A 17,952-nucleotide genomic window follows, 5' to 3' on the forward strand; every position below is an offset into this window, starting at 1 on the left:
CTTTAAAGAAAAGAGAGGCAAATTGAAGGAAGGATGTAGAGAATGTAGTGTCGAGGAGTAGGGAATTGTTGAATCTCCATCGTTTAGTCCCCTTAGTAGGAGGAAGTAAATCAAGTTGAAGGGAGACTGGAGCATGATCGGAGATTAAAATGGAACCTATATCTGAGTGAGTAATGAGTTGAGAAAGAGCTTTGGAAATAAAAAGATAATCTATTCGGGATTGGGAAGAATGGACTGGAGAGAAATACGTGTATTCTTGTAGGGTAGGGTTACAAAGTCGCCATGAATCAACTAGGGATCGTTGGTCAATAAAGGAGGTGAATTGAGTATGGATTGGAGACGGGGAGAATCGGGAGTGAGATTTACGATCCAGGAAAGGATCCATAATCGTGTTACAATCCCCACCAAAAATAAAATAATCATCAGTATATTGCATGGTGGAGGAAAGGATTTGTGGCCAGAACAACTTATCAGGAATGGTAGGGGCATATACATTAAAAATGGTGAGAGGAATTTTGTTGACCAGTAATGATGTAACAACCCATCTGCCCTCCGTATCATTATCCTGTTGAACAAGTTGAACATTCAAACGTTTATGAGTCAAAATAGCAACCCCATTACGTTTTCCCGTCCCCGGAGAAGCAAAGACATGACCCACCCAATTACGTCTAAGTTTAGAAACTTCAACATCTTTAACATGTATTTCCTGCAACAATACTATATCTGCTTTCAGATGAGCTAAGTGAGAAAGAACACGTTGTCTCTTAATAGGAGACCCCAAACCTTTAACATTCCAAGAGATAATATTAATTGCCATTGAAAAGATTAAAAAACATCCAAAATATATAAATAATCATACATAAAATTAACAATGCAGCAAATGAAGAAAAGGGAGAAGAAATGCAAGGAACTGCTGAAAGCTGAGAAAAGAGAAAAGGGAAGATGCAATATATGAAGACATAAGAAAGAAGAAAATGAAGAGAAGAAAAGAGGAGAAGAAAGGAGAGGGAAAGAAAAGAGAGGAAAAAGCGAGTACAAAAAGAAGAGAAAAACAAGAATCAATGTGATAATAAAACACATACCGTACAAATACAAGAGAACTGGGTATGGAGGAGCCATAAAGGAAGGGAGCACAATGAACCGAAGACTCCACGGAGACGCGGCGAGGGGAGGAACCACCGGGCAAGTGAGGAGGAGTGAACGGATAACAAATGGTAAGGACCACATGACCAGCAACTAAAGGAATAGGGGAGAGAAAAAATAAACATATGAGAAACAAAAGAAGAGAGAAAACACATTAGCTACATAACAATTGCACATAACAACCAACATTGGGAAAGAGAGGGAACATCACAAGAAAAAACAAGAAAGGCAAACAAAAATCATCATGGATGCGGAATGTCCATCGTTTCGGCGTGACAGGAATCCAGGAACTGCTGCAAGCGAACAGGATCTTCATAAGATGTCGTCTTGTTATTATAGGTGACCCTAAAAATGCAAGGATGAAAGAGTCCGTAGCGGGCATTGAGGGCCCGTAAAGCAGGTCTCATGTCCAAAAATCGTTTACGACGGTCTGCAGTAGCTTTAGCATAGTCCTGAGCAAAGAACAAGTTAGATCCATTGTGTGAAATTTTTCCTTTTTGTCTGGCAGCATGAAGAACTCGAAGGAGGTCAGTATATTCTAGAAAGTTCAGTATAACACCTCTAGGTTTTACCGAAGTGGAGACATTTGCTGAATGAGATACTGGACCTAGACGGTGAGCACGTTGAATATTTAAAGGAGGCGAAGGTGGAATATTGAGAAGAGTGGGAAGAAAAGATTGAAAAAATGAAATTGGAGTGGACCCCTCAAGATTTTCGGCAAGGCCATAAATACGGAGGTTATTGCGCCTATTTCTATTTTCCAAATTCTCAACCTGCTGCTTGAGGGAAGCAATCTCCTTCTGCATAGTAGGAACCTGGACAATGACCGTTTGAGCTGAAGCCAGGGAATCTTCAATATCCACCACTCTCTGCTGTGTGTGAGACCAATTATCCTCAAGACTCTGGAGGCGGGAGTTGGTCTCTGACATGTATGGTCGAAGGGCTCGAATCTCTTCCAAAAGAAGTTCCATAGAAATTGCGTTGGACATATTTGTAGGAGAAGGAGGATTAGCCTTAGTCCTCTTTCCTGAGTTGAGATTCGAAGATGGAGAGACAGCCTTAGAAAATGGCTTTGTGGAGCGCGACTTAGAAGTACTAGAGCCTTTGACGCTAGCAAAATCAGAGTGTGAATCATCAAATGAGTCCTGCAACACATTGAAAGGGTTATTATCCGCCAAAGGTGCATGAGAGACAGAGCGTTGCTGAAGAGGAGCATTACGGTTTGAACGTGACGTAGCCATTGTAGTGAAGATTCAATTGAAAAATGAACTACGTGAAAAAGGAGAGCTCAGCACAAGCAGCCGCTACAGTGAGGAGAAATATCAATAAAATGTCTTGAAAACACAACAGCAACTCAGCAAGGACGCCTGGGTTTGAAATGACAGCAGCAGGGCGCAAAACTAAGGGCTACAGGAAACAGGAAGAGGCCATGAGAAGCATAATAATCCTGCGAGAGCCCAGTGAGGAAAACATCAAAAACAAAATGGCGACAGGAATTTGAGGAGAGAACCAATCATGCTATTAAATCAGCATGAGAGGTCAAAAGATGAGGAATATGCAAAGAACAGTAGCCAATGTCCAAAATGCACTGCAGTATACTAAAAAATGCAGCATCTCTAAGAAAAGCAGAAAGTCACCTCAGAAATGCGATACAGGTCGCAAAATGGCGGCCGCAGGGCGAGCGGGCCGTCAGGAACTGCAGGTGGAGAAATGCCGGCACTTAAAGCTGTTCGCGAGCTGGCGGACACATGGACATGCGCCGCATACCTTCCGACGCACTTCAGCGCTGGTCCGGTAGGCGAAGAAGAGAGAAGTCACCCGGTGAAGCTCCCGTCACCTCACGTCGCGACGGAGCTGTCCGGGATTGCGGCCATCTTCCTCGGCGCCTTAGCCACGCCCCGTTCATTGAACAATCCTAACATTCAAAGTCAAACTTCTGTATAAAGATGATAGAAACCAGACCAAGTGAGGAGAACTTTGACATTCAAGACACCAATTAAACAGCTGCAAAGAGAGAAGGACGCTTAGTAAGTGTTTGGTCTACTTAAATATGTCCATTTGTATACATCTGAAGTCTTCATAGTCATTATTTTGGTTCAGGAAATATCCGGAGTAAATCCATTCTCTTTTGCATAAGAAACAAGACTACAGCACAGTCTTCACACTCTTGGTGCCGCCGCAGCAATGCTGCCTGAGTTTGCAAACCCCTTTATGCCCGAGACAGTAATGCAGCATCATCTGAGAAGCTAAGTGGTAATATAGACATTTCTTCATTTGCGTGCAAAATCATCAAATGTACTGAAACTGGATGCATGGCACTACATTTACAGAATATTAGGGGTGCCAGGACACAGCCTCGTGCACCTCACTACAGTTGGACTGAGAAGCATTGTTCAGTAAAACCCTCAAACATATTTTCTTGACAACAACTAGATATCCACTCGTAAACCACCCAGGGTATTTGGATGCAAAAAATGTCACTTGGGATAGGATCTAGCTATCTTGCTACAACCATCAGCGAAGTCGAATGCAACAAAAAGGCTGCCGCAATTTACACCTCAATACTTCATATGATCATGTTGTAGAATACACACCTGCTCCTCTATAGCACCAGGGGCGGCCTTAGGCATGTGCAAGCTGTGCAACTGCACAGGGCCACTAAATCCGAGGGGCCACCACGCCAATATATATCCTTAATATAATAATCCTCTGAGGATGGATACATATTTGCATGGCGGCCCCTGGCTGGGATTTGGCGGCCTCCGGCTCTGTTCCACTTCCAAACCCCCTGCCCCCCCTCTTCACTGGCCTCCGCGCTCTGCCCCGCCCGGACCCCCTCTTTTGGGGCCTTCTACCTACGGTCCCTGCCCAGGGCCGCATGAGAATAGAGCCGCCCCTGATAGCACATTTTTTAAGGTTCGTTTGCGGTAATAGCATGATTTAGTAATCAGCAAACAAAAACATAGTTAGCAAAACTTTGCTATTGCCTTTTATCAATGAATGCACAGATTTCACATTAGGTTAGGTGGGAACAAATGATCTAGTTTAGAGATATAAATGGGTATAAATACGTGTAGGCATATATTGATATTTTTAGAGCGAAACCTAGCTGGGAAGCAGGGCATCGCTGCGCAATGAGGGGCGGGGGGAGATAGTTTCAGATTACGCACATCAAGCCTCGTCGCACATATATTCAAGTCCTTAATCTTCACAAATTGCCTGAGAATGTGCATGCTTTGGAGCAGAGATACCCTTAGTTTGCCACCACAGACCAAGTGCAGTCTCCACTACTAGTAATTGATGCTCATGTATTTTCCATTGGAATTAAATAAGCAAGCAGTTTACTCACATCTGCAGAGATAGGTTGAGCTAAAATGGTTTCAACGAGCGCCTTTCTTCGTCCTGCATCTACACTTTTTTTTTCTTTTTTTATATCAGACAGTTAAAGAAACAGCTTTACTTGAGCACAGTGCAACACCTCCCATGATACCATATATTATTACACATCCGCACAAAGCTGAACAACAACAAAGGAAAACAAGCATGTACATTTAGGACGTGTCTTCGCAAATCCCATCACCTGAACCCCCACAGTGCAGTGATTCCCCCGTTTCCGGCACCACTGTACTGATAAGGTAAGCCTGCAGTGGCCACAATATATCCCGTGGCCTGCTCGCCATCGGTTGCGTTTCAGCATACACACATGTTGCTCCTGACAGTAATTGCAAAACCACAGTTGATGGACAGAATGTAGAACAATGTCTTACATTCACCACAGTACAAAGATATGGGCCTAAATCCATCGGTTTTTTGCACTCCACGCCACCCTAGGTCAGACAATGGCTATATGCAAATCAGACTTGACCCTGTGCCCCATGGGAACAGTCCAGCCCGAACTACCAAGCCATGTCTTTCCTAGACCGGAATCAAGCATCCAAGGACCGGTTTCTGGCTATCAGCCTTCTTCAGCCTGGATAGCTTGACTCCAGTGATGTGGAGAGCCTGGGACTCACGTCTGAGCATGCCCAGCCCACTCGGGGTGAAAATTGCAAAAACCACAGTTGATGGACAGAATGTAGAACAATGTCTTACATTCACCCCAGTACAAGGATCTGGGCCTAAATCCATCGTTTTTTTGCACTCCACACCACCCTAGGTCAGACAATGGCTATATGCAAATCAGCCTTGACCCTGTGCCCCATAGGAACAGTCCAGCCGGAACTACCAAGCCATGTCTTTCCTATACCGGAATCAAGCATCCAAGGACCGGTTTCTGGCTATCAGCCTTCTTCAGCCTGGATAGCTTGACTCCAGTGATGTGGAGAGCCTGGGACTCACGTCTGAGCATACCCAGCCCACTCGGGGTGAAAATTGCAAAAACCACAGTTGATGGACAGAATGTAGAACAATGTCTTACATTCACCCCAGTACAAGGATCTGGGCCTAAATCCATCGTTTTTTTGCACTCCACACCACCCTAGGTCAGACAATGGCTATATGCAAATCAGCCTTGACCCTGTGCCCCATAGGAACAGTCCAGCCGGAACTACCAAGCCATGTCTTTCCTATACCGGAATCAAGCATCCAAGGACCGGTTTCTGGCTATCAGCCTTCTTCAGCCTGGATAGCTTGACTCCAGTGATGTGGAGAGCCTGGGACTCACGTCTGAGCATACCCAGCCCACTCGGGGTGAAAATTGCAAAAACCACAGTTGATGGACAGAATGTAGAACAATGTCTTACATTCACCCCAGTACAAATATCTGGGCGTAAATCCATCGTTTTTTTGCACTCCACACCACCCTAGGTCAGACAATGGCTATATGCAAATCAGCCTTGACCCTGTGCCCCATGGGAACAGTCCAGCCCGAACTACCAAGCCATGTCTTTCCTAGACCGGAATCAAGCATCCAAGGACCAGTTTCTGGCTATCAGCCTTCTTCAGCCTGGATAGCTTGACTCCATTGATGTGGAGAGCCTGGGACTCACGTCTGAGCATACCCAGCCCACTCGGGGTGAAAATTGCAAAAACCACAGTTGATGGACAGAATGTAGAACAATGTCTTACATTCACCCAAGTACAAAGATATGGGCCTAAATCCATCGTTTTTTTGCACTCCACACCACCCTAGGTCAGACAATGGCTATATGCAAATCAGCCTTGACCCTGTGCCCCATGGGAACAGTCCAGCCCGAACTACCAAGCCATGTCTTTCCTAGACCGGAATCAAGCATCCAAGGACCGGTTTCTGGCTTTCAGCCTTCTTCAGCCTGGATAGCTTGACTCCAGTGAAGTGGAGAGCCTGGGACTCACGTCTGAGCATACCCAGCCCACTCGGGGTGAAAATTGCAAAAACCACAGTTGATGGACAGAATGTAGAACAATGTCGTACATTCACCCAAGTACAAAGATCTGGGCCTAAATCCATCGTTGTTTTGCACTCCACACCACCCTAGGTCAGACAATGGCTATATGTAAATCAGCCTTGACCCTGTGCCCCATGGGAACAGTCCAGCCCGAACTACCAAGCCATGTCTTTCCTAGACCGGAATCAAGCATCCAAGGACCGGTTTCTGGCTATCAGCCTTCTTCAGCCTGGATAGCTTGACTCCAGTGAAGTGGAGAGCCTGGGAGTCACGTCTGAGCATACCCAGCCCACTCGGGGTGAAAATTGCAAAAACCACAGTTGATGGACAGAATGTAGAACAATGTCTTACATTCACCCCAGTACAAAGATCTGGGCCTAAATCCATCGTTTTTTTGCACTCCACACCACCCTAGGTCAGACAATGGCTATATGCAAATCAGCCTTGACCCTGTGCCCCATGGGAACAGTCCAGCCCGAACTACCAAGCCATGTCTTTCCTAGACCGGAATCAAGCATCCAAGGACCGGTTTCTGGCTATCAGCCTTCTTCAGCCTGGATAGCTTGACTCCAGTGATGTGGAGAGCCTGGGACTCATGTCTGAGCATACCCAGCCCACTCGGGGTGAAAATTTCAAAAACCACAGTTGATGGACAGAATGTAGAACAATGTCTTACATTCACCCCAGTACAAAGATCTGGGCCTAAATCCATTGTTTTTTTGCACTCCACACCACCCTAGGTCAGACAATGGCTATATGCAAATCAGCCTTGACCCTGTGCCCCATGGGAACAGTCCAGCCCGAACTACCAAGCCATGTCTTTCCTAGACCGGAATCAAGCATCCAAGGACCGGTTTTTGGCTATCAGCCTTCTTCAGCCTGGATAGCTTGACTCCAGTGATGTGGAGAGCCTGGGACTCACGTCTGAGCATACCCAGCCCACTCGGGGTGAAAATTGCAAAAACCACAGTTGATGGACAGAATGTAGAACAATGTCTTACATTCACCCCAGTACAAAGATCTGGGCCTAAATCCATCGTTTTTTTGCACTCCACACCACCCTAGGTCAGACAATGGCTATATGCAAATCAGCCTTGACCCTGTGCCCCATGGGAACAGTCCAGCCCGAACTACCAAGCCATGTCTTTCCTAGACCGGAATCAAGCATCCAAAGACCGGTTTCTGGCTATCAGCCTTCTTCAGCCTGCATAGCTTGACTCCAGTGATGTGGAGAGCCTGGGACTCATGTCTGAGCATACCCAGCCCACTCGGGGTGAAAATTGCAAAAACCACAGTTGATGGACAGAATGTAGAACAATGTCTTACATTCACCCCAGTACAAAGATCTGGGCCTAAATCCATCGTTTTTTTGCACTCCACACCACCCTAGGTCAGACAAAGGCTATATGCAAATCAGCCTTGACCCTGTGCCCCATGGGAACAGTCCAGCCCGAACTACCAAGCCATGTCTTTCCTAGACCGGAATCAAGCATCCAAGGACCGGTTTCTGGCTATCAGCCTTCTTCAGCTGGATAGCTTGACTCCAGTGATGTGGAGAGCCTGGGACTCACGTCTGAGCATACCCAGCCCACTCGGGGTGAAAATTTCAAAAACCACAGTTGATGGACAGAATGTAGAACAATGTCTTACATTCACCCCAGTACAAAGATCTGGGCCTAAATCCATTGTTTTTTGCACTCCACACCACCCTAGGTCAGAAAATGGCTATATGCAAATCAGCCTTGACCCTGTGCCCCATGGGAACAGTCCAGCCCGAACTACCAAGCCATGTCTTTCCTAGACCGGAATCAAGCATCCAAGGACCGGTTTTTGGCTATCAGCCTTCTTCAGCCTGGATAGCTTGACTCCAGTGATGTGGAGAGCCTGGGACTCACGTCTGAGCATACCCAGCCCACTCGGGGTGAAAATTGCAAAAACCACAGTTGATGGACAGAATGTAGAACAATGTCTTACATTCACCCCAGTACAAAGATCTGGGCCTAAATCCATCGTTTTTTTGCACTCCACACCACCCTAGGTCAGACAATGGCTATATGCAAATCAGCCTTGACCCTGTGCCCCATGGGAACAGTCCAGCCCGAACTACCAAGCCATGTCTTTCCTAGACCGGAATCAAGCATCCAAAGACCGGTTTCTGGCTATCAGCCTTCTTCAGCCTGCATAGCTTGACTCCAGTGATGTGGAGAGCCTGGGACTCATGTCTGAGCATACCCAGCCCACTCGGGGTGAAAATTGCAAAAACCACAGTTGATGGACAGAATGTAGAACAATGTCTTACATTCACCCCAGTACAAAGATCTGGGCCTAAATCCATCGTTTTTTTGCACTCCACACCACCCTAGGTCAGACAAAGGCTATATGCAAATCAGCCTTGACCCTGTGCCCCATGGGAACAGTCCAGCCCGAACTACCAAGCCATGTCTTTCCTAGACCGGAATCAAGCATCCAAGGACCGGTTTCTGGCTATCAGCCTTCTTCAGCTGGATAGCTTGACTCCAGTGATGTGGAGAGCCTGGGACTCACGTCTGAGCATACCCAGCCCACTCGGGGTGAAAATTTCAAAAACCACAGTTGATGGACAGAATGTAGAACAATGTCTTACATTCACCCCAGTACAAAGATCTGGGCCTAAATCCATTGTTTTTTGCACTCCACACCACCCTAGGTCAGAAAATGGCTATATGCAAATCAGCCTTGACCCTGTGCCCCATGGGAACAGTCCAGCCCGAACTACCAAGCCATGTCTTTCCTAGACCGGAATCAAGCATCCAAGGACCGGTTTTTGGCTATCAGCCTTCTTCAGCCTGGATAGCTTGACTCCAGTGATGTGGAGAGCCTGGGACTCACGTCTGAGCATACCCAGCCCACTCGGGGTGAAAATTGCAAAAACCACAGTTGATGGACAGAATGTAGAACAATGTCTTACATTCACCCCAGTACAAAGATCTGGGCCTAAATCCATCGTTTTTTGCACTCCACACCACCCTAGGTCAGACAATGGCTATATGCAAATCAGGCTCAGCCTTGACCCTGTGCCCCAGATCTTTTGACTGGGTGTGAGTGTTTGATTGATTCAGATGCTCTGTCCATCGCCACCCCCTTTTGTACTGCTTTTGGCCGCCATAAGTGTGGCAGGGTATGCTCAGATGTGAGTCCCTTGCTCACTTTGCCACTGGATTCAAGCAAGCCGGGCTGAAGACGGCTGGAATGCCAGAAACCGGTCCTCGGAAGCTTGTTTCCGGTCCAGGGAAGACATGGCTTGGCAGTTCGGGCTGGACTGTTCCCATGAGGCACAGGGTCAGACTGATTTGCATATAGCCATGTCTGAACTGGGGTGGCAGAGTGGGCTAAAGAACGGTGATGGATTAAACCCAGATCTTTTGACTGGGTGTGAGTGTTTGATTGATTCAGATGCTCCGTCCATCGCCACACCCTTTTGTACCGCTTTTGGCTGCCATAAGTGTGGCAGGGTATGCTCAGACATGAGTCCCTTGCTCACTTTGCCACTGGATTCAAGCAAGCCGGGCTGAAGACGGCTGGAATGCCAGAAACCGGTCCTCGGAAGTTTGTTTCCGGTCCAGGGAAGACATGGCTTGGCAGTTCGGGCTGGACTGTTCCCATGAGGCACAGGGTCAGACTGATTTGCATATAGCCATGTCTGAACTGGGATGGCAGAGTGGGCTAAAGAACGGTGATGGATTAAACCCAGATCTTTTGACTGGGTGTGAGTGTTTGATTGATTCAGATGCTCCGTCTATCGCCACCCCCTTTTGTACCGCTTTTGGCCGCCATAAGTGTGGCAGGGTATGCTCAGACGTGAGTCCCTTGCTCACTTTGCCACTGGATTCAAGCAAGCCGGGCTGAAGACGGCTGGAATGCCAGAAACCGGTCCTCGGAAGCTTGTTTCCGGTCCAGGGAAGACATGGCTTGGCAGTTCGGGCTGGACTGTTCCCATGAGGCACAGTGTCAGACTGATTTGCATATAGCCATGTCTGAACTGGGGTGGCAGAGTGGGCTAAAGAACGGTGATGGATTAAACCCAGATCTTTTGACTGGGTGTGAGTGTTTGATTGATTCAGATGCTCCATCCATCGCCACCCCCTTTTGTACCGAGGTAGTGTATCCCAACAGCTGCGCTAACGGATCTCTACCCAATTCTACCTCCACCATGGCCTGTAGAGCCGCATGCACCTGCGTCCAGTAGTCCCATACACCAGGACACTCCCACGCCAAATGCATAAAGCCAGCGCCTTCTGCCCTACATCTTTCACACCGGTCATTGTCAGACCGTTGAAACCTATATTTTTTAGCCGGTGTATAATTTGTCCTGCATCTACTCTTTAACTGTCTTGAAGATCCTTACTTCTACGAAAACGAGTATGAGCTAGTTTACTAACCTAATAATCTGATTGCACCCACATTCCCAAGGATTTATGGAGTTAATTTGAGTACTCTCAAATAAACGTAAACAAACCCAAACATTGCTGCGAGGCCCAATTCCAAACAACTGTGCCTCAAACAAACAAGGTTAGTTCCCTTCCCGCTATAGATCCAGGGCAGAGTATTCTATATTTAGTTTCTTGCATCCAAAACCTCTTTGCTCAATCTCTGTAACAAGCACTTACAAAGGAGGAATGGAGTTGAACCCCAACAGGGCAAGACCAGGTTTTTAAGCAAGACCTCTGCGGCGGTGCAGCCAGTCAGCGTAGGCTGTTCCTCTGCACCAATACGCAACAATCCACCAATCTGGCATCTCACATTATTCCTCCCAACTCGGAGCCCCGTTTTCTAGAACCACACCTTCAATGGAATATTGATGCTATCACACTTGAAGTCACATGAGCAAGGTCATTACTGCCTCACATCTGCCCATAGGAGGAACATCCTTTACAACGCAACTTTTACAACGCACTACCATTACGACGCAACTTTTACAACGCAAGTTATTACAACACATTGCGCTGGGGGGCGCTCTAGGATAGGGAATAGTTTAATTACTATCCAACACCTTCCCTACTATCCACGGGGACTGGAGTTGGAATAGTAAATTAAACTATTCACTATCCAGCGCCCCCCAACGTAAGTCGTTGTAACGACTTGCGTTGTAAAACCTGCGTTGTAATGGCATGCGTTGTAAAAGCATGCGTTGAAACGTCATACATCCGCCCATAGTCATGTCCTATGTCATCTATAACGTTTTAAGTCCATCCATTGCTCTTCATGTGGCTTCTGTTCTGATCTATCCCTATCCTATCTACATTTTTGTTTCATCTTATAGCCTCTAAAAGTGGATTTATGGACTAGCACTGTGGATTTGTGTGTTAATTCGTGTTGCTGACCGCTACAGTGATCTGGAGGTCACCAGTTTGATATCTGGCAAGGCCAGATAGAGATTTCATCGTTCCATGGGGCCTAAATTAAGTGGGATTACATGTGTTAATTGTAATACTAGTTAGTTGCAGTGTTGAGAAAGAGCAGGAGTGTGGTATGGAGTGCTCTGTAAAAGCAAGCTATGTTCATTATAATCATACCATATTCCAAGGATGGGCTTAACAATTATTTAGTAGTCACTTAACTTGTACTTCCTGACGATTGAAAACGTTCCCTACTGGCTATGACCGCCCTGGTTTCACAAACCATCTTTTCGTTATGTATTTAAATCGCAAAGCCATTGGTTCAAATGGCCTCTATAGCTCAGCGTGGTTTTTCATTCTTTTTTTACTTTTCTCACCTTTTGCTGGGATCTCAGAGCCTTGGTATTCCCTGTAAAGAGTAATTTCTTCCCTTCTAGCCCTGATGCAGTCTTGCAGACAAAGTGAAAGAACAAGATGAGCCTTATTCCATGTGTCACTCAACTGGATGTCCACTCGTCCCAGAGAGAACTCCCATTTTTTTCCTCATTCCCTTGCCCTCTAGTGACTTTATCAGTTTCTTATTCAGCCTCTACCCTTGACACCCCGTCATGTGCTAATTAATTCATTATAAGTCCTCCCTGTGGAGCATTGAGACAATCCAAGGATATGCAGTAAGGTTTCGTGCTTTAGCGTACTCCAGCAGTCACAATGTTGAATTTGTTGAGCATGACTTCTTCTTGGTATTATGTTATTCTGGGGTGTGTGCACTACTGACTCCAAAATACACCAATTTATTTCCCATGCCTTTCCATTGGTTTTCAGAAAGCAGAGTCAGCCTCGCCACATGACCCAACTTTCTCGCTGCTTGAGTGAGTTTGGCATAGGACTCCATCTGCTGGCTTCTTCTCTGGTCCTTGGCATACATTCATCTCCAGAGGGAGCAGTCAGAGGTGGTTGTCTGTGGTGCTGTCAATACCTCCCTCAGATCTAAGGATCTCATCTTGGGAAGCATCTCTTCCTGCTGTCTCACCCCGCCTCCCTTTATATTTGTTACTTCTGCCTTGCGTCTGTCTTTCAACAAATGCACGTTTATTTCCTGCTTCTGTTTGACCTTATTTCATTCACTAGTGAACAGACATCAACGGCTTATATTGTGAACAATGCACACAATGCACAGAATTGTTTACTCAACAATTATCAGTGGTCACTTCCTCCCCCGCGTTCTCCATCTTGTGACTTCAGTCTTGGACTTTCAGCCAAGTACTTCTCCCAGCACAAATGCTCAATTCTTTATTTGATGTGCTTCTTTCATCTTGGTGCTCCCAAACTGCCTTTTGTGTGATTCTCTGCCTTTGCAAATACACTTTCTACATCTGCACCTGCTGAGATTCCTTGCAATTTTTGGCCAGATCAAACATTTTTTCCCCACTGCCACCAAACGCATTTCCTACTGTGTCGTAATAGGGTTCCTCTATTAATACAGCTTATGCTTAAAATGTATGCTTGATGTGGTAATTATGGTTCTCTTTATATTTATGTCTGCTACTAGGGCAATCAGGCACTGCCCAACGAGCTGGTGTGACTGGTCAGTGCGTGGGCCCGTTTTTAGGCTGTGGGCAAGGCCGGACTGGGAACAGCAACCAGCCCTGGGAGATAGCTGCTCGACCGTCCCTGGGAGCGGGGGTGGGAGTTGGTGCTTGTAAGAAGCACCACTCCCGCTTTTGTTACAGGGGGCCCATATTGCACAACCGACCCCCATGGCCACAAAACCAGCCCCCACTCTTCTGGCCCACCGGGGCAATGGCTGGTGTTCTCTACGGCCAGTCTGGCCCTGGCTGTGGGTCTGTTACATAGTCTACTGTCCTGTGTTTTACTGTTAATTTCCTTGATATTAAAACAGTGCCCGCAACAGGATCAACTCTATGCAGTCTACCATACCTTACTAGTAAATCCTCCTTAGTAGCTCCTGGAAGACACTACTATTCACACTTCCAGAGAGGCTTTGTCACTCCTCCAGTAGCCATTGTAACTACATAATTCTCATCCTCAAAATCCCTCTCTAATGCAAGTGAAGACTTGTAGTGTCTGCCCTTCCACTGGAACAGGGGCGTAAAGCAGGACTCTTCAGTCCCTGTGGCACAGGTGGACCACAGCCCTTCATGGGCACCCCAACCCCTCAGGACGCCCCATTCCACCCAGGTCCAATGAATATGTGAGGTATGGGAGACTCAGGGGCCCCTCTTCAGATTCTACAGGGGAACCCCATCATTTTACGTTATGCTGAGTCTTGCTGTCATCGTTCGTGGGTGCATCTAAATAATGTGTCAGAAAGAGGAAGTTTTCAGATCCCTCAGTACTATCAGGGAATTGGTCTCAAATCTGAGATAAATAGAAAGGATTCCTGTGGGTCTCACATTGCATTGAGCTCAGCATGGCTGAGGGGCCTATAGGGCGATGCACATCTAACCTGGGCTTCTATTGGAATTCTATAACGCATATTAGCAAGCCCATTATCGCCTTTTTAGCGGTGGTTTCCTGCCTCGAAAACAGCGATAATTGGAACCAGGTTCTTCCTAATATGCCTCTCAATTTTTCCTAGAAACATTGTTCTCACTTTTAATTTCTCCCATTAAAAAGAACAACTGTATTTTTCAGTTATAAATCTGGCACAGGGACTACTGGCCATGGGGAGCAAGAGTCTGCTATTTGTAAATGTTGACTCTTTGAAACGGAAGAAAATGATAATGAAGAGTTAACTTAATCATTAAGGTAACTCTTCATTTTCATTTCCTCCCATTTAAAAGCATTCCGAAACCTCATTTTGTTCTCTGACTCTAATATTGAGTTGACCAGGACTTTTATTTAAGAGTTAAATACATCAGTGCTTCAGTTTTTTATCTCTGTAATCCAGTCTCTTTAATATATCTGACTCCGCACTGCTAATTATCAGTCCCTGCTATCTGCAGCCTGATGATAATAATGTAAAATAAACACAGCTGTCCCTTAACTTTAAAAGGGGAAAAATATGTATTTATTTACCTGGTACTTATTTAAAAATGAACTTAAGGCTGCAGGCTATTCTGACAGGGTTTGTGAGCTACTTTTAGCTCACAATGGACTATTGGAGACACCTATGTTAAGATGATGGGAGGTGGTAGGGTGGTGGAGGTGTGGATGAGTTAGTAAGTTGTGAGCCATCGGGCTGTTTTAGGGGTGACACTGGTGACTCCAGGGCACACGGTCACCATAAGTGTTCTTCTTCTGTCAACCCGGACTACGACAAAATTGCATTGCGTGCAAGCTTGGTTGCCACAATCCTCACATGGTGTGCTTGTTATATTGAAAATGACGTTAGAGTAAACTCTATGACTCTTTCCCTCACCCCTTTTCATGAAACTGTGAGGGAAGGGAGGGTGGAACGGGGCAAGCATCAACATGGGACTGGAGGAGGGGAGAGAATCTGAAAACACATGCATTCTTATGGAGTGCTGCAACAAAAACAAAAAAAGTACCTTCAAAAGCGCAATAGTAATGTAAGGACACTGGGGGCCGCAAAGAAGGACTACTTGGGTCATGTTTCAGTGGAGGGACAAATGCACAAAGAGGAAATGAGGCCAGCACATACTGGCCAAAGAGAAGTAAGGAAATGAGTGATGAACTCAACCAATGGTAAGTAACAGGCGGGGTCTAAGCCACTTGGAAGTAAACAAAATGCCTTGCAGGCAACACCACATGCGCTGTCTCGGGTGAAGCGAAACAAAATAACTCCATTATTAAATAAGACACCTAAAAAAGTGGCCCACATTTGCAAATCAGGGCAATTTTGAACTTGTATAGACACATTGTCTAGATATTTTGCATGGTAGGACAGAATGTGTGCATTTGTGCATTGTACAGCAATGGACAATGTTTGTGGTAATATTAGGGAAATCAACGTAAAAACCTAGACCATAAAACAGGCTCCCAAGCAGCCCCCCAAAAAAAAGCCTACACACTGACTTGTCAGCCCAGGCCTTCTGGCATTGGCAAATTGCCCAGGCTAGTTCAACCTGGATGCAGCTACTAAATTGTGGTTTTCGCATGACATGTTTCACCACGTTCCACAGAGGAAACAGGTTTGTGGTACCTACTGTGCATGTTGAGCCTATAGTTTCTCGATACTGCAAACTGATTCAGAGTCATTTAGATTTTGCAGCGACATAATGATGAAATAAAATTCTGTTACCTGTCGCTATTTCTCTTGATTTAGATTTATGCCATAAATATATAAGATAACGAGTGGCAACACTATTGTTTAAACTTTTTGTGGAGTTTTTCATGCAGCCATTTGCTAGAGGTTAAATACACAGAATTAGGTTGATGTAGTGTGGCTTTACCACATCACTGATGTAGTAATCCACTGGTGCACATTAAGGTATTTACTTTAAACTCAAACCGGAAAAAAGCATATAATCTGGTTACTGCACATTTTCTCAGTTTGTCTCAATAATCCTTAAGTATTATATATTGCATGTACAAAAGTTTCATCTTGTGATCGTTTACACTTTAAAATTCAGTGTCTCGTAGCTAGTGCACTATAAAATCCCATTGAGAAAAACGTGTGGAATAGCTCGCCTTTCATGGTTGACACATTTATAATAATGCTGAAAATCAATATATATTGTTTTCTATGATCTAGCCGCAGACTAAGTTATGAATCGGTGCTACTACTCCTACTGTCGTTGCCAGGAGGCTTCTAACCCATAAAGTTCCAGTTACACGTATGTGCATGCACATATTTATTTATATGGATGCAGGCATGATCTCTTAGACATGAGGTCTGCATGACTGCTGCAGGGACACCTGCATGACGGACAGCGTGTCCACTTCAGTGTGCATTGCATGATATTGCAAGGCAGCTTGCTGCAAACTTTGTAGAGCAGATTGCGAGACGGCTTGTAAGCATACATGCCAACATTTTAGGACACGGAGGTGGGAAATTTAAAATAAAAAAATCGGGAGAATGAAAATTCCCCATTGACTTCTATTGTAGAAAATGCCATTTCAGGCGGAAGGCAGCTAAAATAAAGCCATCTTTGGCTTAAAAAGTCAGTAGTCTCCCTCCTGAATCGGGTCTATTGGCATGTATGCTTGTAAGGCGAGACACACCACATCACGTGTGTGAAACAGCACAGCATAAGTCCATGTGCATTTAAGAACGCGTTGTATACATTTATTTATGCGTTTTTATATAGCGCGGACTTTACCCGAAGGCGTCACAGCGCTTCACAAAAGGAACAGAAAATTACAAGTGAACAAATTACAAAAGCAGACCATAAGTTACATGAGGTAAAACAAAGTGACAATTGTGAGCAAACAAAATACATGAGGTAGAAAACAGTGCAATACAGGAGGAGAGAGTGACAAGTGTGCAGGTTTACAAGAGAAAACAGAGTACAATTAGAGGTAATATACTGCAAATACTACCACAATACAAAATACAATGCGTGTTCGTGCAGAGCCTGCCGGAAGCATCCCTCATTACAGACTTGAGAATGTTGCGCTCAGAGATGCATGTAAACGCGCAGTGGCCATCAGCAACGAACCCTCGCTGCCTTTCCATGGCAGCTTGGGGCCTTCCTGTTTGATTTCCTCATCTGAACTGTTTCCCTCCCTTCCTGTTTTTCAGCGCTGCAGGTTTGCCGCAGAAGCCTGACGGTGAGAAGAGAGCGTGGGGGACCCTTGTACCACAACACCGCGCACGAGGGGTGTTCCTGCAGGAACAGCCCAGCGCTGGAAAGAGAAAACTGGATGTGCAAGATAAAAGCAGCGACAACATCTCACTCCGCAGCGGGCATATAAGCCCAGCTGTGTCAATCAACGCTCTTTGTAAATAGAATATCATAGCGCTTTCCAGTGACAAGCTATGGAATTCCAGAACTATTCCTCCCCGTCCTATGGACCGTATGCAGAGGCCCCGTCCGGGAGCACGCTGGTGTTCTCCCAGATGGTGCATGTGTACCTAGGAATGGTGCAGCCCAACGCCTTCCCTCCAGGTAAGAAAGCGCCTTTAGATTACTGCTGATGGA

At 45.8% G+C, this 17,952-nt stretch overlaps 1 protein-coding gene across 3 annotated transcripts in view; it reads left to right on the forward strand.

Annotated features, from left to right (window-relative positions):
- The window catches only part of LOC144755103 (prominin-1-A-like), a 499,448-nt gene that overhangs the window by 58,702 nt on the left and 422,794 nt on the right, over nt 1-17,952 (forward strand). For all 3 annotated transcript variants that reach the window (XR_013594841.1, XR_013594842.1, XM_078643612.1), the window contains exon 2: nt 17,553-17,919. Coding sequence is in view for 1 of the 3 variants with exons in the window: in XM_078643612.1 (XP_078499738.1) it covers nt 17,790-17,919 (130 nt within the window). In the remaining 2 variants the exon portion in view is untranslated. The remainder of the gene's footprint in view (nt 1-17,552; nt 17,920-17,952) is intronic.

The sequence above is a fragment of the Lissotriton helveticus genome, chromosome 5_1, assembly GCF_964261635.1.
Source record: "Lissotriton helveticus chromosome 5_1, aLisHel1.1, whole genome shotgun sequence".
In the NCBI taxonomy this organism is placed as follows: domain Eukaryota; kingdom Metazoa; phylum Chordata; class Amphibia; order Caudata; family Salamandridae; genus Lissotriton; species Lissotriton helveticus.